A 25,570-nucleotide genomic window follows, 5' to 3' on the forward strand; every position below is an offset into this window, starting at 1 on the left:
CTTTAACAAACTAATTTTTTCAAGCCTCACAATAACCCCAGGAGGGAGGTACTTTGAATTATTCCCATTTTACAGGTGAGAAAACTGAGGCTCAGGGTGGTCATGTCTAAGTCCACACGGCAAGTGGCAGAGCCGGAATTTGAACCAAGGCCCATCTGACCCCTCGATTTGGGTTCATGCTGAAGTCACCGTGGGACACTAGTGACAACACCGAGGGTTGGGACAGGCATGGGGTGCAGATGCCCAGGGACTGGGTGTCCTGTGCCCTCTGCCACGTCCACCCTGAGGGATCCTGCGGGTAGGGCCAGCGTCAGGACCGGCACAGACCAGGATCCTGCAGTTCCTGCGGCCGGAGGGGAGGGGATGCCCCGGGCGGAGGGTCTGTGTGGTCGCGGCACCTTCGCCCTCTGCGCGTCCAGCCAGGCAGCATCGTTCCTCCGTCCCCGTGTCTGTCTGGACAGTCCCTCTTCTGAGTAAACGCCACTGGTTCTGCCTAATCAGCTCCGCACGTGAAATCGCCAGTTATTCTGGGAGCAGCCCCCTCACCAGGCTTCCCTGCAGCACGGAGGGGAAGGCGCAGACACACACGCCCCCCTGTAAAGTAAATGGACGCCACTGGTCCCCAGGCCCGAGCCGAGCACGGCCTGGCCGCGCTTTCACCAAAGGCCCGGACTCTAGACCCTCAGAGTCACCTCCAAATGAGGCTGCGGCTAGAGTCGCAGAGAAACCTGGGGCTGCACATGTGATCAGAGGCTTTACCTGCCTTCACCCTCCAACCCCCACACCAGCTCGGCAAGGAATGGGCGCCTACCAGCCCATGCTACAGACGGGGAAACTGAGGCACAGAAAAGCCAAGTGACTTGCCCGGGAATCCAAACCCAGGAATTCCGGCCACAAAGCTCATGTGCTTAATCACGAGGTCCAATTCTACACCGCCACACGTCCCTCCATCCCTGTCCTCAGGCCCAAGTGCACCTGGGATTAACACACTTTTAAAAAATCAACGGATTTTCTGACAGCACCAGGATGAAGTGCTCATTGGTTCATTTAAACATTTCAGCCGGCCCATGGCTCCAGAGCCCTGTGTGGCATCTCTTCATTTCTGTACCAGGAGCCCCGGGAGGGAAGCGTCCTGGGCCTTCCCTTGGTGACCCCCATTCTGCAGTGACCGTGGGCCTGGCGGTTGGGAGCAAGGACCTGGGACAGGACGCCAGGGGCTCGATCTCACTCTGACGCTTCTTGACGACGTGATGCTGGGGAAGCCCCTTCACTGCTTCATCCCCACGGTGGGGGGTGACAACAGTGCCCCCCACAGGGCAGTTGGGGGATTCAATGAGGTGATGAGAACAATGTGTGGACACTGTGCCTGGCGCATAGTAGGTGTTCAATTAACACCACACATCATATGGTCTCTTCAGTGCCAGCTGGGCACTGGGATCCGTCCCATCTGTTACTTGGGAGGAGGGGGCCAGATTCCCCTTCGCGCCCTTTCTGGCTCAGACATTCTCACCTCCACCACCCGGCAGGGTCAGACATTCTGAGCCTCTGCCATCACCACAGGGACAGACCCAGACAGAACAGAGGAGGTGCGTGGGTGACAATATCTGGGTGTTCCTCGTCCCTTTTTATAGCTGAGTGTCTGCACACAGGACACAGGTCTGGCTCAGCCCCTGCCAGGACCCAGACGTACAGCCCCTCAAAGCCCCCCAGGCCCAGGGGCCCAGGACGCCCTGCCAGCTTCTTGCCAGCAGGTAGTATGAGGGACAGAGGGCAGCCCTGCCCCCAAACCCAAGCCTCCTCCCACCCCCGTGGGCTGTTCCCCAGCAGCCTGGAGCTCCACGTCCTCCAGTGTCGGCCACGCACCATGGAAACAGGTCCCACCTGCCAGGGCCATTCCTGTGCTCTTTCCCAAAGAGCTTTTTGGGCCAAAAGCCAGAAAAGTCTGTGCGGCCCCCGCAGGGCTGGCACTCCTCCAGCTCGCTCCCCTGCCACGTTCCTGTCCCTGGAACAGCTCATCCCCGCCCTGCCGTGGTGTCTGAAAGCCCCCATTCGTCACCCCGTGGCTCTAGGAGGGCTCTGCGGAAGCACAAATAGGTTCCTGGTGGCGTCTCCCTGTTACCCACTGGCCCCCATGGCAGCGATGAAGCAAGTGTCCCTCAGCAGGAAGCAGGGCCAGCGGGAGAGGACAGAGCATGGGCTGGCTCTGATTGGAGACAGTGGACACAGCAGAAAGGGTCTGGAGTCTAAACCCAGGGCAGCAGGGCCAGGACACACAGTGGGGACCTGGGCCCGGAAAGTTCTAGAAGGGAAACATCACAGGAAAGAGAACAGGACAGTGCCCTCCCCACATGCTGGGCAGAGGCTGGCTGGGGACCCTCCCAGGGAGTGATGGACTTGGGGACTGGGCCTCTCTGCTCAGGCCCCTCAGGACTGCTGGGTGGGAAGGCAGCGTGGCCCAGTGCTGCTGCAGTGATCCGGGGACAGGAGCCGGGGACAGGCCACCCCACCCCCATATTCCTAAGGACCTGCCCCTGGGCCACACCCCAGACACAACCCTGGGCACAGGGTCCGGAGCCAAACGGCTCAGGCTCAAATCCCGCCCCTGTCCCCGCGTGAGGATTTCAGCTGCACCAGCAGGAGACGCAGCTGACGGAGGCAACAACAACTGGGGCGTTTCCCGCCCGCCTCAGTGAGGACTCTGCAGCGGGAGGGCCAGGTTGGGCAGGGGCTGCACGGACTCAGGGCCACTGCCCAGGCTGCTGCAGCTCTGCCGGCCCCGTGTGGCCCCCAAGGTGTCCCTCATGGTCACACGCTGTCATGGCCGCCACGTCCATTCATTCACTTACTCAGTCACTATTTGTTTTGGGACCATCCCGTGCCCAGCACTGCCCCAGGCCCTGGGGGAGGCCATGGGAGACAAGTCTTCCTGGAGCTGACACTCTGGTTGGGCAAGAGGAACAGTAAAGCAAAGAGCTCCGTGTATCATGTGGCGTATTAGAGAAGTTAAACCGGGAGGAGGTGGGGCTCGGGGCGTGGGGAGGCTGCATTTTAGATGAGGCTGCCACGGAAGGCCCCACTGAGATGGTGAGATGCCCATGCGTGAACAGAGACGGGGGCAGAGAGGGGGAGCTGTGTGGATTCCCGGGGAAGAGCATTCCCCGCGCAGGGAGCAGCTCATGCAAAGGCCCCGAGACAGAGCCACCTGGTAAGTTCAAGAATCAGCGAGGAGGCTGGAGTGGCTGGGACAGTGAGTGAAGGGGACAGCCACAGGGAGGGTACAGGGAGGGGTCAGGCATCATGTAGGGTCTTGTGGGGTCTTGAGCTCTGACTTGGCTGAGATGGGAAGTCCCTGGAGGATTCTGAGCAGAGGAGGGATGTGGCCTGACTTGGATGCTAACAGCATCCCTCTGGCTGCATGTCAGGGTGAGAGCGGGAGCAGGGAGACCAGTGAGAAGACCAGAATATTCTAGGCAAACAACGAGGGTGGTCTGGATTGGGGTGGGGTGGGGTTAGGGGTTGCAGCAGAGGTGGGGAAGGGTCGTCAGAGGACAATGCCCAGAGCAGGAGGGAATGGGACAGGGGGACAAAATACTATATGTTCCAATGAGTCCTCCCTTTTCAGGGAGAAAAGATTTTCCCAGAATCCCCCAGAGCACAACCCTTCCACCTCATTGGTCAGAAGTGGGTCAACACCCACCAATCACAGCAAAGGGGAGGCACCCTGTGATTGGCTCTCATCATGGTGCAAAACCAGCTCCAAAATTTGTTGGTCCCAGCGTGAAATTAAAAATGTAGGGCCTTCTGTTCACAAATTATTAAGAATTTCAAGACAGCAATAACAGAACCTTAAACCAAGCACAGGGCCCCAATGAGTGCAGGTCCCCGTGTGCATGCCCATGAAGCCAGCCCTGTCCCTGGGCCAAACATGTGGCCACCCAGACAGAATGGGGGTTGGGCAGCAGGAGGGGGTGGAGGTGGGAAGGCAAAGGGGGCAGTGACTCCGCCCATGTGGGCCTCAGCAGGAGATCCAGGGACTGGCTTTGCCAGTCCCCACAATGGCATTGTTGGGAAGATGTAGCCACTACACATCATGCGCTTAATACAGAGCCACCTGTTACTACTGTCCTTACCTCTAGGAATGAGATCCATCTCCTTCCCAGACTATTGGTGTCACACAGTGATAACCCCAGGATCCCACCAGAATTTCTCTTCCCCTCCCACCCCACCACCAGCCCGAGTGCCCGAAATTCCCCCATTAGCCACTTGCCTTGTCTCCAGAAACTCCCTGAAGCCCCCACTTTGGAGTTCGTCAGAGAGGCTGCTGAGGAGAATAGACAGAAATATAATTATATGTCATCATAATGCTACACATTTCATAAAATACAATAGGAAAAGCACAACATATTATAGAAATAAAACGTTATAATACCACTTTCCCTCCAGAGAGTGGTTCCAGCTTATTTTCAAAAGCACTCAAATGGCAAGCCTGGTGGGCTGGCAGCGACGGTCACTCTGTGTCACAGATGAGAAACTGCTTGTCCTTTGCTCAGAACCGCCAATGGCCTCTGCACGTAAACCCAAAGTGCCCCAGTCGCCTGTGTCCCCGCAATGTCATAACCTCCCCACCCCCTCACTCCTCCTCCAGCGCACCAGGCGAGTTCCCTCCTCCGGGCCTTTGCACCTGCTGTGATAGCGCCATGGAGCTCTCCACCTTACTTCTCCATTCAAGGGCCACCCCAGGAAGGCCTTCTGTGCCCATTTATTACATTAAAACAGCTTGGACACCTATCCCTGTCCTCTCACCTGCTGATCTTACCTGATTGGCACTTGTGCCGTCTGACATATTACGAATACATACCCATATGCTCATTGGCTTTTTGTCTGTCTCTTTCCAGCAGAATATAAACTCTTCACAGGTGTGACCTGGAGCCTGGAAAGGGGCCTGGCACATAGTAGACCCTCAATAAATGTGTATTAAATGATGCCAGTAGGCCCAATGGGCTGCCAAACTAGAGTTAGAATTATATTTGGGTTGCTACAAACCTCTTGCTGGCCAGAATACTGAGCGAGGACCCACTCTGGACAGGGCGGGTCTCCTCAGCCCACAGTGGCCTTGTATCATCAGATACGCCCTCCTTCCGAGTCAGACCCCGCTCCCAGGGGCTCAGACCCAGCCTGTTGGAAGAACATTCTCGAGGGGACATTCTGCTCCATCCTGGCTTTCTGCAAGGGAGCTGAGGCCCTGGTGAGGGTGGCAGCTCCACCTGCAGTTGCCAGTGAAGGAAACGAATAGAGCAGAAAGGCTCCCCGGGAAGCTGGGTCAGGGCAAGACCTGTCGCACCCGGGGAGGGCAGAGAGACAAGAGCGTGGACTTTCCAGACCCAAAGAGTAAATTAACACAAACACCTCACATGAAGGGGAGCGGTTCAGTGATCAGAATCCTTCTTCCAAGGCCACTCATCTGCTAATTCGTTCCACGAAATCACCAAAGTCAACAAAGATTGACTGAACACCTACCATGTTCGGCCGCTACGCCGGGAGCTAGGATACAGCCGTGGACAAGGCAGGCCCTCGTGGAAGCGGCAGTCTGGTTGGAGTAGATCCACGGTGCTTGAGTAACAAACATGAAAGTCAACTAAACACAGATTGGGATCTGTGCTGTGGCAAAAGGAACAGCGTGCCGTGTCAGACTGTCAAGAAGGGACGCTGTCTTTACTCAATCCGGAAGGCCTTCCGGAGGAGGTGGCATTCCAACTGAGACCTGAATGAAATGACAGGAGGGAGCCAACCACAGGAAGAGCCAGGCGGGAAGAGGGTTCCAGGCAGAGAAAATAGCAAGTGCAGAGATGCGGAGATGGGGACAAGGACCGAGCTCGGAGAGCTGAGGAACAGAAAGGAGGCGTGGAAGGCTGAAGGGCAGTGAGGCAGGGCGCAGGAGGCACGATCGGGAAGGTTGGGGTGCTGTCCCACTTGGAACCCTCGGCTCACCCAGCAGGCCACGGTGGTGCTCAAACAACTGGGGCCCTGGGATCAGACGTGCTCCATTCGAACACCAAGGCTATGAACCCCAGGCTACGTGATTTCGAGGAGGTCACGTAATTCTCTTAGCCTCTGTTTTCTTGTCTGATGTGGAACTAATAATTTTGTCTTCCTCCCAAAGTCACGGCGAGGACTGGTGAAGATCGGTGATAAGAATCCCCGTCAGTAAGAGGATGAGCTGTCCTGCCTGCCACGGCCACTCCCGCATCCATGGATTCATCCCGTAAAAGTCAACGAGCATTGATTAAGCACCTACAACAACTATTAAGAATTCCAAGACTATGACAAGGTTCTGATCACTAAATTCTACAAAGAGTGAGCACCTACAACAAATACTGATTGAACACCACACTGCCACAACCACTATAGCTCCAGGCGCATGGCAGGTGCTCAAGGCACAGCTGCTGTTGGTCTTTGTGGCTGTCCCCCTCCACAGGGTCACCTTCCTTCTTACGTATCTGGGGCCGCCAGGCCTCGAGGGGGATTCCTCTCCCACCACCTTGATGACAGGCATGTCATTCCAGACACATGATGGGGCAGCTCAGAACCAGGGTGGCTCTTGCCCTGAGGTCACTGTCCCCTGCCCCGGCCCCCCCCCTTTTATCCTCCATGTCCAGGGGAGACTGAGGGCCCAGGACACTGCTCTGTCATTACAAGGCCCTTCCCACGACATTCTGGTGATCAGGAGGTCACTAGTAACTGAGATGGACGAAACACCCTGTGGAGTGTAACTAGCAGTGCAGGAAAGAGACAATAAATAAACAAGCAAAGGACAGGCCCTGCCAGGTGGTGGGAGATGCCATAAAGGAAAGTAAAATAGGACAAGAGGAGAGAGGGCAACAGGAATGGATGGTGACGAGGTGACAGCTGAGCAGACCTGAGTAAAATGAGGGAACAAAGCATGAAGCCATCTGGGGGAAGAGTGTTCCAGGCCATGGGAACAGCATGTACGAGGGTCCTGAGGAAGCAGTCACGGCAGGAAGGCAGCAAGGCACCACTGGTGGCCTGTGGTCCTTTCTGCCATCCTTCCCCCCTCCCACCCCCTTCCTCCCAGGTTCTAGGACCAGAGCCAGATTCTCCCATGATGCACCTGGGCAGGGGGCCCACATCATGCTTGGCCACTGTGTTTCCCACTGGCCAAATGTCACGTTGCTACCACAGACCTGGAACTGCATCCGAGGCTGGTATTTCTGAGCTGCTCAACTTGCCAGCTGTGTGACCTTGGTAAGTCACTTCAACGCTCTGAGCCCATGTCCTCCTCTGGGAAGAGAGGCCTAGATCCCCTACCTGGACGGGCTGGTAAGAGGATTATGTGAGATGATGTCTTTGAGCCACCCAGCAAAGTGCTCGGTGAGTAATTCTGGATGTCACTATGGGTCCTTCAAAACAGTCAGGGAGAGGGCCAGGCTGGCCAGAGGACGGGAAGTCTCTTTCGAGGAATCAGGTCGTACGGGCTCTCATCAAAGGTGTGGAGAGCGGCAAGGAACCTACCCAAGGTCACAGAGCACGTCAGGAGACTCTAACTTCGGCTCTGCAGCCCTCTCCCGACCACCCCTCCTCCACCCCACTCAGACCCTGCAGGGGACGTTCCTATGCCCAGAGACACCCGCTTGGGGATGGGTGTCCTGACCCCCCTTCCTGCTGAGCCCGAGCCCAACACGGAAGCCTCCCAGGAGCATTGGGCCGGCGGCCTCAGGCTCGCGGGGACGGCCGGGCTCACAGCGCCGCCTGGTGGCCGTCGCTTGCACACGGTCGTGGCTCCTGGCACCAGCAGCTGCGATTTCCAGGCACAACCTTTGTGAGCACCTCACTTACAGTTTGCAAGTGTCTTTCACATCCTGCTCACAGATCAGGAAGATGGGAGAAGGAAGTAAGAGAAAGGAGGGAAGGAAAAGCCCAAAACAGAAAAGGAAAGAATTGAAAAATAGAATCAAGCTGACAGACATATGTCGTGGGACAAAGAAAAATATAGAAAAGCTAAGAAAAAAAGAGGAGGGGAAAGAGACAAAAATAATCAGGGAAGAGAGAAAGAAAAATGGAAAAATAGAGAAAGAGAGAAAATGTTCACAGCGAGTCCGGCCCAGTCCAGGAGGCGGGTAGGGGCTGGTGTCGATTGTCCACACAGCCCAGCCCCTGCCTGCGGGCTGGCTCTGTCCCGAATGTGGGCACCGGGAGCCAGCCCTGGGGTCTGGAGCGGGGTGGGCAGGACCCGGTGGGACCAGAGCCCAGGGAACCACCACCCCAGGCACTGCGCGGTCCCTGGCGCCACCTGCTGTCCAGACAGGGCCCCGCACTTTCCCCTTGCAAGTTAAATCGTGGGGCCCTGGAAGAGATTCCCGGTACCCTGGCCATGAAGCCTGGAGAAGGGGAAGGAGGGAACAGACGCCCTGAGAAACGGTCACACGGTGAGTACAGAGGTTGCCAGATCCGGGGCAGGCGAGGGTGTCTGACTTCAAAGGTCTTAGCCCAGCCTGCAAGAACAAGCACAGGCAGCGGCGCACAGTGGTCAGAGGGGCCAGCTTTGGCCACGGGTAGATGTGGCTTGTGTTCCTGGCTCTGAGAGTTGTGGTCCTTCGCTGTGATTCACTAATGCCCGGCACTAGGCTGGACGCTGGGCACACCGCAGACAGGTGGACACGGTTCCTGCTCTCAAGGTGCTCTTACTGGTGGGGAAGGAGGATAGTAAATACATGAACAGTTAAATTTAGATATACTCATAGAGTGACCAACACACCCCATCCCACCACTGGCTTCCTGAGTAGCCCCTGACAATCCACCCCGAGGGACCACATCTCAGCTCCACCTGACAGCTGAAGAAACTGAAGCTCAGAGGAATTCAGGTGCCCGACTCCCTGCCCTCGTCCTGCAGGAGCAGAGGCTCTGAGAGACTCACCCACTGCAGGGCCACGCCTGTCCCTTGATTCTCCACTGGCCGGCACAGCAACTCCTGGTCACCAGGTCCTAACTCAGCTGACACGCCGTGGCAACTCCAGAGCTGAGGGCCTGCATGTCAAGAGCGAGCGGGCCTGGCCCGCGTGGGCTGTGGGCGCTGGAGAGCTGTCCTGTCCTGCCTGGAGGTGGCAGCTGCTCCTCAGCTCCGGCTGGCGCGTGGCCAGGTAGGGACGTGGGTCAGTGTGACCAGAGCTTCTGATTTTCACGACAAACGAAAAATCAGAATTCAGAGGTGAAATGTGCTGGTTTGTAAATCAAAATTATTTTCTAAAAAAAAACACTGTATCAGGAAAGAGGGGGAAGTCACATCTATTTCCAAGTTTCAGCCCCGGGCCATCAGTCTGAGATGTCTTGTCTCACACAAAAATGTGCCCTTGCTCTGAGCAGCTGTTCGTGCTGAGTCTCGTACTGTGAGAAACACGTCGCTGAGAGAACTGGGCCCCGGCTCCCTCCCACTTCGCAGGTGCAGTTCTGAGCCTGAGAAGGGGAGTGACTTGCTCGAGGCCACAGAGAGCCCACCTCTCAGCTCTAAACCACAGCTGCCCCGGACCACTACAGGAGAGCTCGCTTTCCCTTTGCTGGCCCCAGGGTGGAAAACAGGCCGAGACTGATGCTTCCTATAAAAGTGTCTGCCTGAAGGAAGATATCAAATCCCCTCTGTTGACGCCAAATATAGATTGAGTTAACAGCTCTTCCCTGAGAGTCATGTTCCTTGGATCCAAACACTGGCCTCGGATAATTCTAAATAATCAATCCATCACTGTGCCTGAAATCCCAGCAGGACTCACTCTTGCCTGTTACTGTGTTGAATCTTTTGAAACCTATAATGGAAAGACACCAGGATGCCTTGCTGGGAGGGATCCAGTCGGGGATTCAGAGAACGGGATCTGGGGCAGGTCACTCTGGAAGGAACAGAGACCAAAGGAGAAGGGGCTCGGTGTGAAATGGCAGGGCTGGGTGGGGCGTCATGGCTCAGGGGAGCCCCAACGTGGCTATGACCAATAGGAGGCCACCCCAAAGGCAACTTCCATGGATTTCAGAGTCTTCCAAAGTGTGAGAAATGAAGGGGAAAGGAAGGCAGGAGAGGGAAGTGGGGAGAGGGAGGGAGGCGCAGGGCAGACACAGCAGCTCAGGTTTGCAGCCAGGGCATGAGATGTCTTTGGCTGGGCAGATAGACCCAGGTGGCTTCACAAAGATCACCCCAGCCCAGACAGCTGACAGCCGGGGACCCAGCCAACAGGTGAGGACATAGACTGTCGGTTCTGATTGGTCCATTTAGCGTCTGTGCTGATTGGTCCATATACGGCCAGCTTGTGTTCTCATTGGCCAGTAACCAAGACCAATCCCACTTGGGGTATTTTGAATTTCATTCCTGCCCAGACTCCATGGGCCTTGCAGGTTGTCGCGTAGGATGACGGGGTGGTGTCCCTTGGTCCTACCCTGACCCTTTGGCACATGTAAGACACCAAAGAGGGAGCAGAGAATTCCTGGAAAAACCAGTCACGTTTCCCACCATCGTGATGAAAGGGGACCTCAGAATCCAAAATCAAGTTGAACTGCGACACAAAGCCCGTTATCTTGCTGGTACACCTGAGTCCCAAACCGGCCACGTGGTATCAGGTGGTTCTCACCAATCCCTGTCAGGGAAGCTGTACTGTCCCCTTTATCGATGGGGAAACTGAGGCACAGAGTGCTAACATCAGCGGCTTAGGGGTCGCTGGTCCAAGGACCCTGACGGCAGAGACCAGAACTGCACTCCCAGAAGCTTCCAAAGCATGAGTTCCTCCCACCCCACCCACCGCAGATCAAGCAGATTGCAGCCTTGTTCTTTGTATTATAAACTGACTTTTAATAATAATAAAAAAATCTATCATGAATTTAATCAGAAGACGCTGTACATTTTAAAGTAAACCAGTGCACGGTGCCCTGGCCCTAGGGGCCCTTCCCCGTTTCCCACGACAGGCTAAAGCGGGTCCCCGTTTGTATCTGCCACAAGATACAGTGTCGAGCCCACCGCTTACTCTGCTGTACGCAGCGGCAAGAGAGGGAAGGTGGCCCCTGGGGGCAGAGGGGGCCAAGATGCTGGTGGGGCTTCAAGCCCCTTGGCCTCAGGGCAGCAGGAACCCCACACCCAGTCTCACCCACCAGACGAAACGTCCCCTCCCTTCTTCCTCACTGAGGACATTTCCCTGCAGCCCTACAGAAGCTGAGGGGTCCCTGTGTAGGTCCTTCCACCCACAAGGTGGGCAGGGTGGCTTCCTGCTCTCTGGCTGGCCGAGAAGTCCCAAATGCCCTGCTCTGAGAAGCTAACATCAAGAAAATAAATAACAGAAGCCACCACCAGTGTGTCCCAGCGGCCCTTCCACCTGTGTGAGACAGCACCTCTGGTGTGCTTCAACCCCCTCCAGCCCCCTACCCTGGCCACCTCTCAGACCCCTGCAGCCAGTCAGAAAACAAAGTTCTAACACTGACCAACTGCTGGAGAACCACGGGCGGGCGGGAACAGGAATCACAGCCGAGGCCTGTAACACCTTACGACCCTACTATTAAAAAAGAAGAAATACTGACATTTTTAAAATTTTCAATAATTTAGTTTTTTTTTTTTTTTTTTAGTAGAACTGGGAAAAGTCGTCAATGCTACCATATGTTGGTCCCTGTTAGACAATATACCTTTCTTCGAAATTTAAAATGTCAAATATATAATCACACTTTAGAAAAAAAAATATCGACGACACCAACAACAAAAAATCCCCAAATAAACCAGAGATTTCACGCCACATAAATAAAAGTCGGAGCAAATCTCATGCCCAGGGCTGACGGCTCAAGGTCCAGTGGCCGCGATGTGAGGAGCTGGTGTGGCTTTCAAGGGTCCTCTCGGCAGCAGGTGTGGGGCCCGTCTCCATCTTCCCTGGCAGAGCACCGGCTCTTCCGGGTCCACCAGGCAGGTTAGTACGGGTTAGGGCTGAATCTGGAAGCTACGGGCAGGAGGAGACACGTGTGGTCTCCCGGAATGTGGATTAGGAGGAAACCAGGGGTTTCAAAAGTGCAGGTTGGGCCGTCCCGACGGAGCTGGGTCTGTGAGCTTCCAGCTGTGGTACCCCATCACTGTCCCGTGTCCTGGGGACTTGGAGGCAGGAGCCCAGGCCCTCGCGGCCCCATCAGCCCTGTGGGTCTCCAGCACCCCTCCGGCTTCTGGCAGAAGGTGGAGCATGTGGCAGTCCAGGGCTGATCGAAGAGTGGGAGCCCAGGCTTGCCCTCGAGGGAGGCAGTGGCGGAATCTGGGCAGATCCCGGAGCAGGTGGCAGCAGACGCCTCGGGCCATCTCTGGGAAGGCCGGCGCTGTCCCGTGTCCTCCCAAATCCCAGCTCCAGAGGACACAGCCCAGCATGCGGCATCTGGGTGTTCAGAGGTCTCCGTCCACCGGCGGCTGGCAGAGGCGGTAGAGGCTGGTGGGCAGAGGCAAAGCGCGTGAGCGGTGGCCTGGGCAGGCCGCGGCCTACTAGTGTTATCATTTCCATTTCTACGTGGACACGTAACCCATGCCCAGAAAACAAAGCTCAATAGGGATAAAACGATGCAGAGTAAAAAATATTTATGCTGCCCACGTCCCTCCCTACGCCAGCCTCTGCCCTCCCGAGACTGGCGAGGTGTTTACAAATGAGGACGTGTCTGCGCGTGCACACGCGTGTGTGCAGGTGTGTGCGGGCGGGTGCACTCTTCCACACTAGCAGTGGCCAGCTAGACACCGCGCTCTGCCCCTCACGTTTGTTCACTGCATCTATCCTGGGGGCCTCTGCGTGCAGCACCCGGAGGCTGCGCCGGGACGACACTGGGCTTTATCTCCGAGCAAGGTGGGGCCACCGCTGGGTTTCAAGCAGGAGAAGCAGTCGGGTCGGCCGTGGGGAGAGTGACAGTTTGGAGGCAGGGGGAACAAACAGGAGGCTGCCCTGGTGACAGGGGCAAGCAGAAGCACAACGCGGCACTGTGGTTAGAGTTTGGCCTCCAGGCCTAGACTGCCTGGGTTCAGGATCCCAGCTCTGCTGTTTACTAGCTGTGTGACCTTGGACAAGATACCTAACCTCTCTGTGCCTCAGTGTCCCCACCTGCTCACAGGGTGGTTATTTGGATTAAATGAGTGCGCCAAGGGGGAAACTGGAACAGCATCCGGAGCAGTGTAAACGCCATGACGGTACGCAGGAGAGCCGCGTGCTCCGCTGGCGAGATACACAGGAGTCTGCGCGGGCCCCAGCGTCGCACCCAGGGCGACGCCCTGGTCTTGACAACGTGCTGTGATCACGCGTGACACTATCCCTGGGGAAGCTGCCTGAAGGTACAGGGGGACTCTCTGTACCATTTTTACAATTTCATGTGAGTCAAATTATTTCAAAATAAAAAGTTATTTAAACCCTGTGGGAGATGTTGGTGGCAAACTAGGGCAGTGGGGAGGGAGAGAGGAGACAGACTAGAACGAGTTAAAGTTCCTGAAGGGGCTGCAGGTGGCACCGAAAGGAGGATTTAAAACAACTCGGGGATGGGGGGGCAGGAAGTTGGGGGAACGGACTCTGCACTCTGAAGACTGAGATGGAGATGTTCCCGCAGACCCCTCATCCCAGGCGGGGCCGCGCTTCTCTCCGGCATTTGTATTAACGGCTAAAAGGTCAGCTGAGGCTGATCAGTTAAAATCACGGCGTTCTTCATTTTGCCTAAGGTTAAAGGTTGCCGCTCAGGGCTCAGGGCTCGGAGGGCACAGGCTGGGGGGCAAGTGGAGGGGCAAACGGAGCCACCCCCGCATGGCGCACTTGGGGACCTCGCCTCATCTTCCCAGCCGGGTGGGAGCTCCTTTGGGAGGTGACGGATGGAGTTATATTTGTCGTTCCCCAGAGTGGGGTCCCCATCAATGAGAGGGGAAGTCCCATCTGAGCACCAGGGGGTCTGCCCGGAGTACGGCCGGGAGTTTCATGCCAAACACGAGCTCTGGTCCTGGCCTTCTGGGAGGGGAGGGACGACGGACAGGGCAGCCACTCACCGCGGTGCGCCCTGCGGCATCTGATCCTTGACTCGCAGGTTTTTGGCCAGAATCTCCACCCTGGGGCCCTGGAAAGAAGGAGCCATCAGGCCTGGGACCCCTGCAAGGCGGCCGGGGCACGGGAGGAACACGATGCGGGGAAGTGGGGTGCGTAAACGGGAAGCCCCAGAAGCTGAAATCCAGGGTCCCCTCCAGACTGGGAGAAGGTCCAGGTCTGGGGCTGAGAGCCACGGTCCCCTTGGCCGCCTCACCTGCTTGCGCATGATGTCCGTGGCCTGCATGATGCACTTGGGCAGCAGCCCGTGGCTCCGCGCCAAGACGGCCGCCTGCTCCAGGGAGACGCTCAGGGTGCTCCTGCGACAGGGCCAGAGAGTGGGTGCGACATGGTGGGGGCAACTTCCTGCCCCTCCACGGCCTCCGGGACCCCATCCCATCATAATGGCCTCCCCAGATGGCTGCTGGACCTGCTCCCTCAGCCCACCCCGCTCCCCTCCTTGCTCTCCGCTCCCCTCCCCCACCCCTCCTCCTCTTCCTCCCTCCTCCCTTTCTTCCTCCTCCCCCTCCTCCAGGAAGCCACCACTCCTCACTCCCAGGCGGTTCCCTGCCCCCGTCTGACCCCTGTCACACACAGCGCCACCAGCAGGGACTTTGCTGAGTTCTCTGTGACATTCCCAGGGCCTCGTTCAGAGGAGGACCCAGGACACATTTGCTGCGCGAGTGATCGGGGACACGGCCCGGATGCCTCACAACTCGGCAGCAGGGTCTGAGCTGGACACGACGGACGCCTGGGTTCATCCCTCACTTTGGTCCCTGAACAGTTCTAGAACACGGCTCTGTAGCCAGACCTCCTGGATTCAAATCCCCTCCTTCCACGTAATTACTCTGTGACCCCGGAAAGATGCGTTCATCTCAGTTTCCCTAACTATAAAACAGGGACCACAACAGTGCACGGTTGACACCGTGGGCCAGACAGGGCCGCCCAGCGCACCGTAGGACGGCAGCAGTAGCACCTCCCCCCTGCTGGTTGTGACAAGCAAAAATGTCTCCAGACATTGCCAAATGTCCCTCAGGGAACAAAATCACCCCTGGCTGAGGACCTCTGAAATAGGCCAGACCGCACCTGCTCGCCGAAGAGGGGACAGAGTTAATCCGCATGGGACAACAGCGAAGGAACCTGGGCACAGTGAGCACCGCGCTGGTGAGATGTTTACTCAACAAACGTTTCTCGAGCGCCTGCCCTGCCCCAGGCCCTGCGCTAGGTGCGGGACACAGCAGAGGGCAGGCCAGGTCCCTGCCCTCCCAGAACTGGCCCTGCACTGGGCAGGGCAGAGAAGAAACGAACCCCCAAATATAGGCCATTGTGTGGGTGGCGAGGGCTGCAAGGAAGGAGAGTGGGGAGGGTGCAGGTGGGCAGAGGTGCAGGTTCAACTAGGGAGGTCAGGGACGGCCTCACAGAGGTGACGTATTCCTCCCTGGACAAGCAGTGGGGGCGAAGGACACAGGTAGGAGTGTGTTCAGTGAGGCCCAGAGGCCAGTTCTGCCTCATCGAGGCAAGCAATTGTTACTGTTCACGTTGAACGAAGGTTCCAGCAGAACCCCCCACGCAGCTCTGCCATTCACACTAACAGCACACTCAGGGAAGCAGACAGCTCCGCAGCCCTCCTGGGCCACCTGCTACTGCCGTCCCATTCCACAGACAGACAAACTGAGGTCCAGGGAGAGCCAAGGCCTTGTCTGGGCTCCATAAGCAGTGGCAGAACCAGGATTCGAACCCAGCCATCCCGCCTCCTTGCTCTGGGCGCCCCAAACCACCCCATGCCCTTGGCTCGGCGCTCAGACTGCTCACCTCTGCATGCCTGTGCCGCACATGGCGATCTGGCACGCCCCCAGGCGGTAGCAGAGCTCCGAGGAGATGGGGATGAGGCCGGCGCCCAAGCTCCCCGCAGCCCCAGGCTTGGGGTGGACGAAGGACTTCATGAGGCGGCAGAGTTCGTCCAGGGCGTTGATGGGGCGTATCAGCTGCAAGGTTACAACACACACTGGAGGGTCGGGGGCACCCCATAGCCCCCTTCCGGCCTTCCTCCCCCATCACCTCCTGCTAATCCAGCTCTCTTATTGCAGCTGCCTCCCAGCTCACCTCCCTGGGTTTACAGTCCAATCCAGCCTTCTCCAAACCCTGCTCGAGAACCATCTGTGGCTCCCTACTGCCCTATAAGTCAGCATTCAGTGTTCACTATGTATTTCAGGTCTAGCCTTCCAACCTAATTCTTTTCCCCTGCCCAGTGTGTCCCCAGCTAAGCCTGAACAAAGTATCCTCTCCTGTCCTCTCAGACCCATCATGACCAGCTCAAGCGGCCCCTCCCCAAGAAGAGCCTTCCTCTGCCCGCAGTTTTCCTCGTCCACCCATGTGGAGGTACAAATGGCAGGTGACTAACTTTCTGTGCCATGGTGATATTCTGCCAGCCAGTCTGAAAACTCCCAAGGCGCTGTGCCCACCATTTCTCCCAGAGCCCCCAGCCCCGAGGCCGGCACCCCAAAACCATCATCAGACTCAGGCCTGCCTGAGCCCGGCGAACCGGGAGCCGAGAGAGCTGCATCTGGGTGTGGCGCAGGGGGCTCGAGCCACAGACAAGCCGGCGGGGGGCCCCGAAGGGCAGCTGCTCCCAGCTCAGGCCCACGCGGACACTGGGACCCCGACAGCCAGCGCTCTCCATTCCTCAGGAAAAGCTGGAAGCCTCCATTTTTATGGGAAATCTTTTGACTTTTCAAATTCAAAACAAAGAAAAAGAACACTGCACGGGCCACATCTGGCACCAGGTCCACTACTTTGCCCTGTGTGGGCTCCAGCCTCAGAGAACAAGGGGGTGGAAGCGGCACAGGTGAGCAGGTGCCGTTGAAAAGAAATCGTCCTGGAATTCTGAGAAGGGGAGGGAGCTATCCCGGGAGACTTCCTGGAGGAGGGACTGCAGGGGCCTCAGAAGCTTCTAGGCCAGGATTCTGGCTGGGGCTGTTGGCCGAGTCCTGACCCGAGAGCCCCCACCCTGCCCAAGCTTCCTGGGCTGGAGAGAGGGCAGCATGGGCACACCTGGTCTATCTTCACCGCCGTGGTGCTGGCATCCGTGGGCAGGTTAGACCGTTCCAGGTAAAACGCCCTGCGAGAGAAAGAAGGGGCTAAGGCTGGGGCCCTGCGCCTCCCCTCCTCCCGGTCCTCGCCTGGGTAATACTCCTGCACCGCGGCCTCCGGCCTCCGCTCTGCTCCTCGGACTCTCGGAAAGAAATCCCTCAGAGTGCCTTGCAGGCCGTCCACACCCACAGCAGCCTGCTCCTCCAACAGCCCCGTGGGGGAAGCAAGAAGGGGCCTCCCGGGCACTCCTCAGATGCCCCCTGTCCCTAACTGCCACCCAGAGCAGCGCCCCCTCCATGCCCAGCCCCTCCCCCCAGTCATCCTGCCTCAGTTCCCTTCTGAGCGCCTCTCAGCGCTTGGCACTTTGTGTGCTCTGTGTTTACTGGCTTATTGTTCACCTCCCCTTCCAGGATAGGCTCGGCAAACTTTTCCCATAAAGGGCCAAACGGTAAATATTTCAGGCTTTGTGAACTGGAGTGTCTCTATGGCAACACTGTTCAACTCTGCTGTCATACATAGCACAAAAGCAGCCACAGATGACACCTAAACGTGGCTGCATGCGAATAAAACTTTATTTAGAAAATAGGGGAGGGCCAGATGTTGACAAGCCCTGCTCTAGGATACACGCCCCCTGAAGAACAGGACTTTGTCTGCTCTCTGCTGCGTCCCCAGCAAGTGCCAAGAGCAGGGCCTGGTCCACAGAACGTCTCAATAAACATGTGCTGAATGCATGAAGGGCTGAATGAATGATCACAGAGACAACACTTAAAATATTCTACATATGGCACAGAAGAGATGGATAGCATTGATCAATCCAAACAGATGTCAGTTTTTAAATAACTGGGCTGGATGTTTTCTCTGGCAAATGAATGAAAGCATCATTCTCCTATTTCCAAACGGCAGAATCCGGCCCTGGGAGGATGAAGGCCGCGCCCACACCTCACCTCCCGGCTCCTGATTCTCAGCCTGCCCTTGTCGCAGGGGAGGTGGTGAGGCAGAAGGCAGGAAGGGTGAGGGTGGCCGCAGCAGGAGCTGCAGACCCTACAGCTCTCTCCCTGGACCTGTGCTGCCTCCCAGGGAGGCCCGGCCCTGCCCTCTCTGCTTCTCTCTGGGGGTGGCGCTCTCCTAAGCACGGCCAAGGCCCACACCCCTCACTCACAGGCCCGAGAATCCCAGGGCCCCGTGCCAGCTCCCACCCCCACGCAGAATGGAACGGGCGGCTCCCTCCGCAGGAAGGACCCGCTTTGAAGCTCAGCCACTGCCTGGCTGTGCACCCTTGGCCACACTGTGTATGCTCTCCGGGCCTCGGCTTCCTCATCTGTAAGGTGGGTTAGAATGGCCTACCATGCAGACTGCTGTGAGAACCTCACACAGGCAAAAGGCCTGCCACACAGCAGGCACTAGAGAAAGGGCATGTAGCTCACTCCCCACGCCGGGCACCCGTCTGGCACCTTACGCACTAACGCCCATGTCCTGTGGAGGTTTCCCGACTCCCACCCGCCACGTGGACCCCAGGCAGATACCTGAGTTTGCGGTAATACTGCTGCACTTTCTCCAGGGACTGCGCGTTGATCTCCTGCTGCAAATCTTCCGCGGCCTGGCTGCCTGGAGGAGGGGGCCCCTCCACGTTCTCCAGGGCTGTGAGGAAGACGCAGGGGGGAAGGTGGTCGGGCCCTGGTGTGCTTGGTGGCCTTGGCCCGTCCCCCACAGCCCCGCCCAGATGCCCAAAGCCCACCTTTCGTGAAGAGCACCGTGTGCAGCCTCAGGCTGGCCCCGCCCTCCAGGCGGGAGGGCAGCTTGGAGAAGTGGTAGCTGTCGAGGTAGAAGATGACCTTCAGCGCCTGCCGGCTGCCCTCAATGTGGTAGAAGATGTTGGTGTCTGTGGGAAGGCAAGAGGGGGCAGGGGGGCTCACCACTGAGGCCGGGCAGGACCCCCTGCCCCTGCTCCAGAGCAGCATCCTGGGGCCTCCCTGTTCTCCCCACCCCAGAGGGTTAGCCTCAGACCTCCCTGCCCGCCCACTCTCCAGGGGTGGCCTCAGACAAGCCTGTCCTCCCACACTCGGACGCCTCCCCTGTTCCTACTTCAACAGCTCCTGGTCTCCACTGCCGAGTTCTTGCACCTGACGCCAACTCTGATCAGCTGGGGAGGCCACAGCGCTTGTCTCTGGAGCGTCCCCAGTGCTCCTTCCCCCCAGCCCCGCCCGGTAGCCCAGGGCCCCTCCCTGGCAAAGGCTGCCCTCAGACAAGGCCTGCCTCTCACTCACACCCACGGGGAAGAGCTTAGGGCGGGGGTGGCAATACGGCTCTCAAACCCCCCCGGCCTGCACGGCGGCAGGCGGCACCCATTGATCAAAGCTCTGCCTGAGCCCAGCTCAGCCGAGACGCAGCGGCCACTGCCAGTCAATTCAAACTGGTACCGGAAAAGAAACCCGTCGTCCTTCTAGACCACACCATGCATTGTCAGCAGGATGATACTGCCCCCAAGGAGATAAAGATTGGTTCTTGGGAGAGAGGGAAAAAACAAACTTATTCTTTTTTTTTTTTTTTTGAGACAGAGTCTCACTTGGCATGGCATTAGCCTAGCTCACAGCAACCTCAGACTCCTGGGCTCAAGCAATCCTATTGTCTCAGCCTCCCAAGTAGCTGGGACTACAGGCATGCGCCACCATGCCCGGCTGATTTTTTCTATATATTTTTAGCTGTCCAATTAATTTCTTTCTATTTTTGGTAGAGACGGGGTCTCGCTCTTGCTCAGGCTGGTCTCGAACTCCTGAGCTCAAACAATCCACCCGCCTCGGCCTCCCAGAGTGCTAGGATTACAGGCGTGAGCCACTGCGCCCAGCCAAAACTTATTCTTTAATGTAGAAGCAGATACACAGGTGAGCAGATATATAGTAATAAAATTTCACGGGGGCGCAGCAATTAGGAAAAACTTGACTGAAAAGCCTTTCTATGAAATGGAAAAGATCGAGAAACACAAATCCAGAGCAGTGGTTCTTAAACTGCAGTGCTTCACCCGGAAGGCCTGTCAACTCCAGGTTTCTGACGCCCAGGCCTGGGTGGAGCTCGGGAGTTCTCCTCTCTAACAAGTGCCCAGGCACTGCTGGGCAGGGGCCACACACGGGAAACCGCTGCTCTAGAACAAAACCCACCGGTGCTCAGCCCTGCTGCACACCCAAGTCCCCTGGAGAGCTGTCCTCAGGCCCCAGTGCCAGGCCGCCCCACCGACTGACCGGAATCACTAGGCACAGGGCACCAGGGCTCTGAAAAGCTCCCCACGTGATTCCAGTGAGCAACCGGGGCTGAGGCCCACCGGGCTGGACTGTGAGCTCCGGGAGGGCAGGGGCCACGGCCGAACTTCTCCCCACTGCGGCCCCAGAACCTAAAACTCTGCCTGACACGTACCACACGCTCATAGTTACGGGTGTGTAGACAGAAGATGGGTGGGTGGGTGCGTGGATGAAAGGGTGGGCAGGTGGAAGGACGGGTAGAAGGAAGGGCCTTAATTAATTATAAGCCCTTAAAAAATCTTAACAAGTTTTCCTCCCGAAGGAGGACATCTCCAGAGTAGAATTTTAACAGGAATCGGGTACTGCTTGTCATTATTAAGAGCGATTAGAGACAGCGGGGCCTCTTCTTCCCCAAGTGTGCCCAAAGTTCAGCTCTGACACTCATGTTGGGGGCATGAGGTTTGACAGCACTGGGTGCTGGGCCAACCTTGGGCCGTTGGCCTAGAGGCAGGGGAAGGACAGGCTGACCCCAGAGCCGTCCCTGTTACCCTAGAACCCCCACTCCCATGGTGGGAGTGGGAAGAACCACTCACTGGCCACGTAGTTCTCGTCCAGCTGCTTAAAGGAGAAGGTGACGTTGTCCAGCTCTGACAGGGTCACCCAGATGTCCTCCAGCATGGTCCGTTCCTCCTTCTGCAGGAAGACGACGGGGTGGAGGAGTCTCATGTACCACCCCTGCCCTAAGGTTTGACTTCGAGACGCTGGGCTTCAACTCTAGTCAACACATCGCACTGGGGGCTGCCAGGTCCTCCTGTGAGTCCCCAGCACCGCCCCCCCCCCCCACCTCATCTAAGAGGAAAGTGGAGCCTTCCAGGAACCAGGTGAGAGCGGATCTCCCGCCCTGCAGCCGCCATGTGCAGCCGCCGCCAGCAGGCGGCGCTCCAGGCCCACACTTGCCCGCAGCCCGCAGGTGGGGCTTCCAGAGTGGCCTCGAATGGCACCAGGGACACGCGGGGCCACGTAGGATGCGGAGCAGCATCCCTGGCCTCTACCCCCACACTTCAGTTGTCACAACCAAAACTGACTCCAGACATTGCCGAGTGTCCCCTAGGGGACAAAAACTGCCCTTGGTTGAGAACCGCTAGTCTGGACTATTTATTTCGCTTGTCGGTTCGCCTTGTCTCCTCCCGCTAGGGTACCAGATCCCTGAGCACAGGGACTGGCTGTTCACTGCCGGACCCCCAGGGCCCACAGAGCGGCACACAGTAGGTGCTTGACAAACAGCCACGGCAGGACCGAAGGCAGGCGAGCCTGCAGGGCAGTACCGGCGGGCGGGCCAGCAGCAGGGGTCCCCAGCCCTCCCGCCCTGGCTCACTCACCACAGTGGCCGGCGAGAGCAGGGACTGCCAGTGCAGCAGGACGCCCGTGGCCGCCACCTGCTCCAGCCACTTGCGGCTGGCGTCGCGGCTGCTCTCCTCGTACTCGCCGTTGTTGTTGTAGCGGTAGCTGAGCGCCGCCAGCAGCTGCTCCGAGAAGGTGCACACGGCGGCCACCAGGGCCTGGCAGAAGATGGCGTCCCTGCGCAGCTGTAGCTCCGTGTCTGGGGGCAGAGGCGGCCTCACTGGGGGGTGCTCCCGTGCCATCCGCCGCCCGCACCCCAAACCCTGGGCCCGGGACTCCCCGTGGGCCCCCTACAAGGGGCTAACTTGAGGCCAAAAATTAATCCCAGCTGCCGCAAGTCAATTCCACAAAAATCAATCCTCCTAAAGCAAGCCCATCTGCCAAAAAACTCACTTCTCTCAATGACCCCTCTGCCTGCTGAAAAACAACTTGCGATTTTCCCTAAGCCTTTCCCAAAACCCTGTATCCTCAGCTGCTTCTCCACGTGTTACGGGCTTTCTTGGCCTTGGCCAGTTGAACGCCAGTGATGATGCCAAGCTCTTCTGCCAAGCTCCACGTTTTAAGAAATGCAGTTTACCACTCTGTCTGTTTTTTAGAACTAAGTTTTCCTCCTGCCCCACCTCTTCCCTTGCCCCTGGTCCTTGACCTTGGGCAGAAATGGTCTGCAGAAATGGCCAATTTCAGGCAATTGGTCTTTCAGGCTCTCAATCTTCGGAAGGAATTATTTTCAACAATTGGCTTCTGGCCAACAGGCTTTTAGTGACCAATTTTGACCTAGATCTTATTGTAGCTCCCTCTTGAGAATTTCTAGAAAGAAGAGGGAACAGAGAAGTTCTCTAAGACGCCCCAGCCCACCTTCCCCCGTTCCTCTTCCCCACCTGCTGGGTGGGATGTCTCCAGGCCGGGGCTGAGGGCTCTAATGGCAAAGAGCCTCTTTATCCCCCGTCCTTGTCAGCATCCACCCAAGCCTGGAAGCTGGCAAAAGACAGGACTCCTGGCTCCAGGGCCCTGGGACCCACCCACTGGACACAAGAGGAAGAAGCAAGGTTCAAGTAGATCTTGGAGGGGCTACAGGCCAAAGTGTTGTTCCCCCAGTCCAGGCCCTCACAGACCAGGGACAGTCAGCCTTGGCCGGCAGAAGAGGCCTCCTCCGGGCTGTGGCCAGGAGCACCCACTGCCAGGATGGCCTCTCCTGGACACACCTGGGTGTGCACCACACACGCCTTCAAAGCCCTCACCTGTGCATTTCAGCAAGGCCAGGAGTAGCTGGTTCTTCCCATCTGGAAGAAGAAGGGGCAAAGACAGGTGGATGGACTGAGACGAGTTAGCAGAAGCGAGAGCAGAGCTGCCCCCAGCCCAGGTGCTGTGACCCCTTCATGGCGAAGCCCTGAGTAGGGAAGTTGTGCTCAAGAAGCTTTTAGTGAATGTTGGGTGAACTCCTACAACTCTGTACATCCAGGGAACGGAACCCCAGCGGTTAGCATTATCTGTTTACACACACACGGCAGACAGAGACTAAACCAGCCCTTTAACCGCTGGACCACAGCCCCTGCTCTATGCCCTGTACACACACATGTGGGCACACACTCGCATACACACATACAGGTACACATGCATTCACAGACACCCACACACACATGCAGGCACACCACACACGTGCAGACACACACTCATACATAGCCTCATATATGTATGCACATTCTAGATGGTCACAGCCCTACACATGCAGAAAAAGCTCATTTCTTCCAGAGAAAGGCCTAATATCCTGATCTCTCTCCTTCAAAAAGATGCTTCTGGCCCAGGAAGGGCTTAAAAGAAAAATATGAAAGGCCTTTGAATTTAGCCTCTCAAGGTACCTTCTTCCCTAGAGAGACACGTAAGACTCAGGGCTGGGAGTGGTGCTGATGGTGACATCAGCCGCTGAGCCTGCATCACTGAGGACCCACTGTGCGCCGGGCTGAGGACCCGCTGTGCCCAAGCAGTGAACTAAGTTCTCGATCTGTACTGACTCATTTAATCCTCACAACAACAGATGAGGGAGGTAGCCCTGTGAGCCCATTTTACACATGAATAAACTAAGGCCCAGGGAAGTCAAGGAACTTGCCAAAGTCACACAGCCAATAGGTGGGTGGGCTGGATTCAAGCCCTGGTGATCACACTCTTAACCAATCACAGTTGGGGAAAACAGGCCAGCTCAGGTCAGCAGAGACTTGCAACTCAGAGGCCGCTGTCCCCTGGGGGAACAGCCGGAGTACTTGCACTCGCTCTCCTGGTGAAAGGTCCCCCCAGCCTGGATCCTTCTAACCCAGGAGTGTCAGACTCAGATGCCAGCCAAGGGCCAGGCAGGTGACGTCAGATGCAGGGAGCAGACTCCAAGCCATGGGAGCACAGAGGACTGCGGTGAATTGGAAAGCAAGCCCCCATCTGAAGAGCAGCTGCCACGTATTACCAGCGGAGTAGGGACACGAGACTGTGGGCCTGGTATCACCACATCTTCTGGGTGGCTGAGAGTAGCCAGAAATCTAGATTTTTATGTGATAGCTCTCACTGTAAACACTAGCAGCAGATTCACATTTTTTAATGCTGCAGCATCGAAACCTATCTGTGGGCCCAAATGTGGTCAGTAGCCTGGCCGGCTCATGATGCCGATGATACAGAAACGGAACGAAACCTGCAGTTTTGGAGGCTGAGAAAGAACAAGGTCTGCCTTTTCGGCCTCCTGGCCCCACAAGGAAGCCTCAGCATGAATGGCGCCCGCACTCGGCAGCTCCCTGCTGCGTGTACACAGCCCCCGAACCCTGCGCAGGACAGATGCTCAGCTGAGAAGGGGACTGCTCTTCCTGTCCCTTCCCTGGGCATGGAGAGACATGGGGCGCAGAGCGGGACCCATTCCTGATCCCTCCGCATTCCACATGCAGAGCCCAAGGCCACGAAACCCCCACACCTCCTCCCGCCCCTGACCTTCCACGTGTCTCTGGATGTTGTCCACCAGGGTCTTGATGGAGTTGGGGAGGTTCCAGGGGTCCTCCTGGATGCTGATCTGGATCAAGCTCCGGCCACGGATCGTACACTCTTCTTTCTGTTTGAACTCTGGGGCAGGAGAGTGGCATGAGGGCCAGGGAAGGGATGGAGGCAGCTTTGGAGAAAGGTGGCACGAAGGCCTCTGTCCCGTCAGATTCCAAAGCTCATAATCCCAGGTCAAGGGAGCTGGCAGGACTCCTGGGTGTCATCTGGTCCATGGAGGGCAAACACGCCGTAAGTGTGTTGCTACTTCACGGTACCACGCCCATGGCAGACACCAGTAATCAGTCTCAGGACTCCTTCCTGCCGGTCTGAGGCTGGGACTCCGCACAGCTACACGCAAACCAGCACAGACCGCACGGATCAGTCACGGCAATCTCATCTCCTAAGCCTGGGTGCTGTAGCCACAGAAGGATGCTAGGCACTACCTCCTCGTAGCCACAACCAATCAAGCAGGCACGTGAGTTGTAACCCAGTCTAACGCTTTCCCTACGCAGAGGAGGAAGCCCCGGCACAGAGTGGGAAAGTGACTTGCCCAGAGTTCACAGCTGGGTAATGACAGAGCTCAGATTTGACTCTGGCCCCAGCAGGATGATTCAAAAGCCAAGCAGACAACAGGCCCCTGTTCCTTTGGCCTCTTCCCTGCTACAACGTGCCAGTTTCTGAGAGAGCTGTGGTTTTGATTCCTCCAGGTTTGCCGTTTCTGCTTTCTGAGGTCCATCCCTGAGAGATGATCCTAAGACAGCAGGACGGGCAGCTCAGCTAGGGGTGCCCCAG

The 25,570-nt window shown here is 57.3% G+C and overlaps 1 protein-coding gene across 1 annotated transcript in view; it reads right to left on the minus strand.

The window, feature by feature from the left end:
* Positions 1-11,537: 11,537 nt before the first annotated feature.
* Positions 11,538-25,570, minus strand: part of PREX1 (phosphatidylinositol-3,4,5-trisphosphate-dependent Rac exchange factor 1) — a 175,117-nt gene continuing 161,084 nt past the window's right edge. Inside the window, exons 29-39 of the mRNA XM_012654692.1 lie at positions 24,734-24,862; positions 23,011-23,052; positions 21,751-21,971; positions 20,965-21,064; positions 18,877-19,020; positions 18,665-18,779; positions 17,103-17,169; positions 15,864-16,036; positions 14,269-14,371; positions 14,018-14,085; positions 11,538-12,437 (exon numbers count right to left, since the gene is read on the minus strand). Coding sequence (XP_012510146.1) covers positions 12,395-12,437; positions 14,018-14,085; positions 14,269-14,371; positions 15,864-16,036; positions 17,103-17,169; positions 18,665-18,779; positions 18,877-19,020; positions 20,965-21,064; positions 21,751-21,971; positions 23,011-23,052; positions 24,734-24,862 — 1,205 coding nt within the window. The 3' untranslated portion in view covers positions 11,538-12,394. The remainder of the gene's footprint in view (positions 12,438-14,017; positions 14,086-14,268; positions 14,372-15,863; positions 16,037-17,102; positions 17,170-18,664; positions 18,780-18,876; positions 19,021-20,964; positions 21,065-21,750; positions 21,972-23,010; positions 23,053-24,733; positions 24,863-25,570) is intronic.

The sequence above is a fragment of the Propithecus coquereli genome, unplaced genomic scaffold, assembly GCF_000956105.1.
Source record: "Propithecus coquereli isolate 6110/MARCELLA unplaced genomic scaffold, Pcoq_1.0 Scaffold444, whole genome shotgun sequence".
Lineage (NCBI taxonomy): Eukaryota > Metazoa > Chordata > Mammalia > Primates > Indriidae > Propithecus > Propithecus coquereli.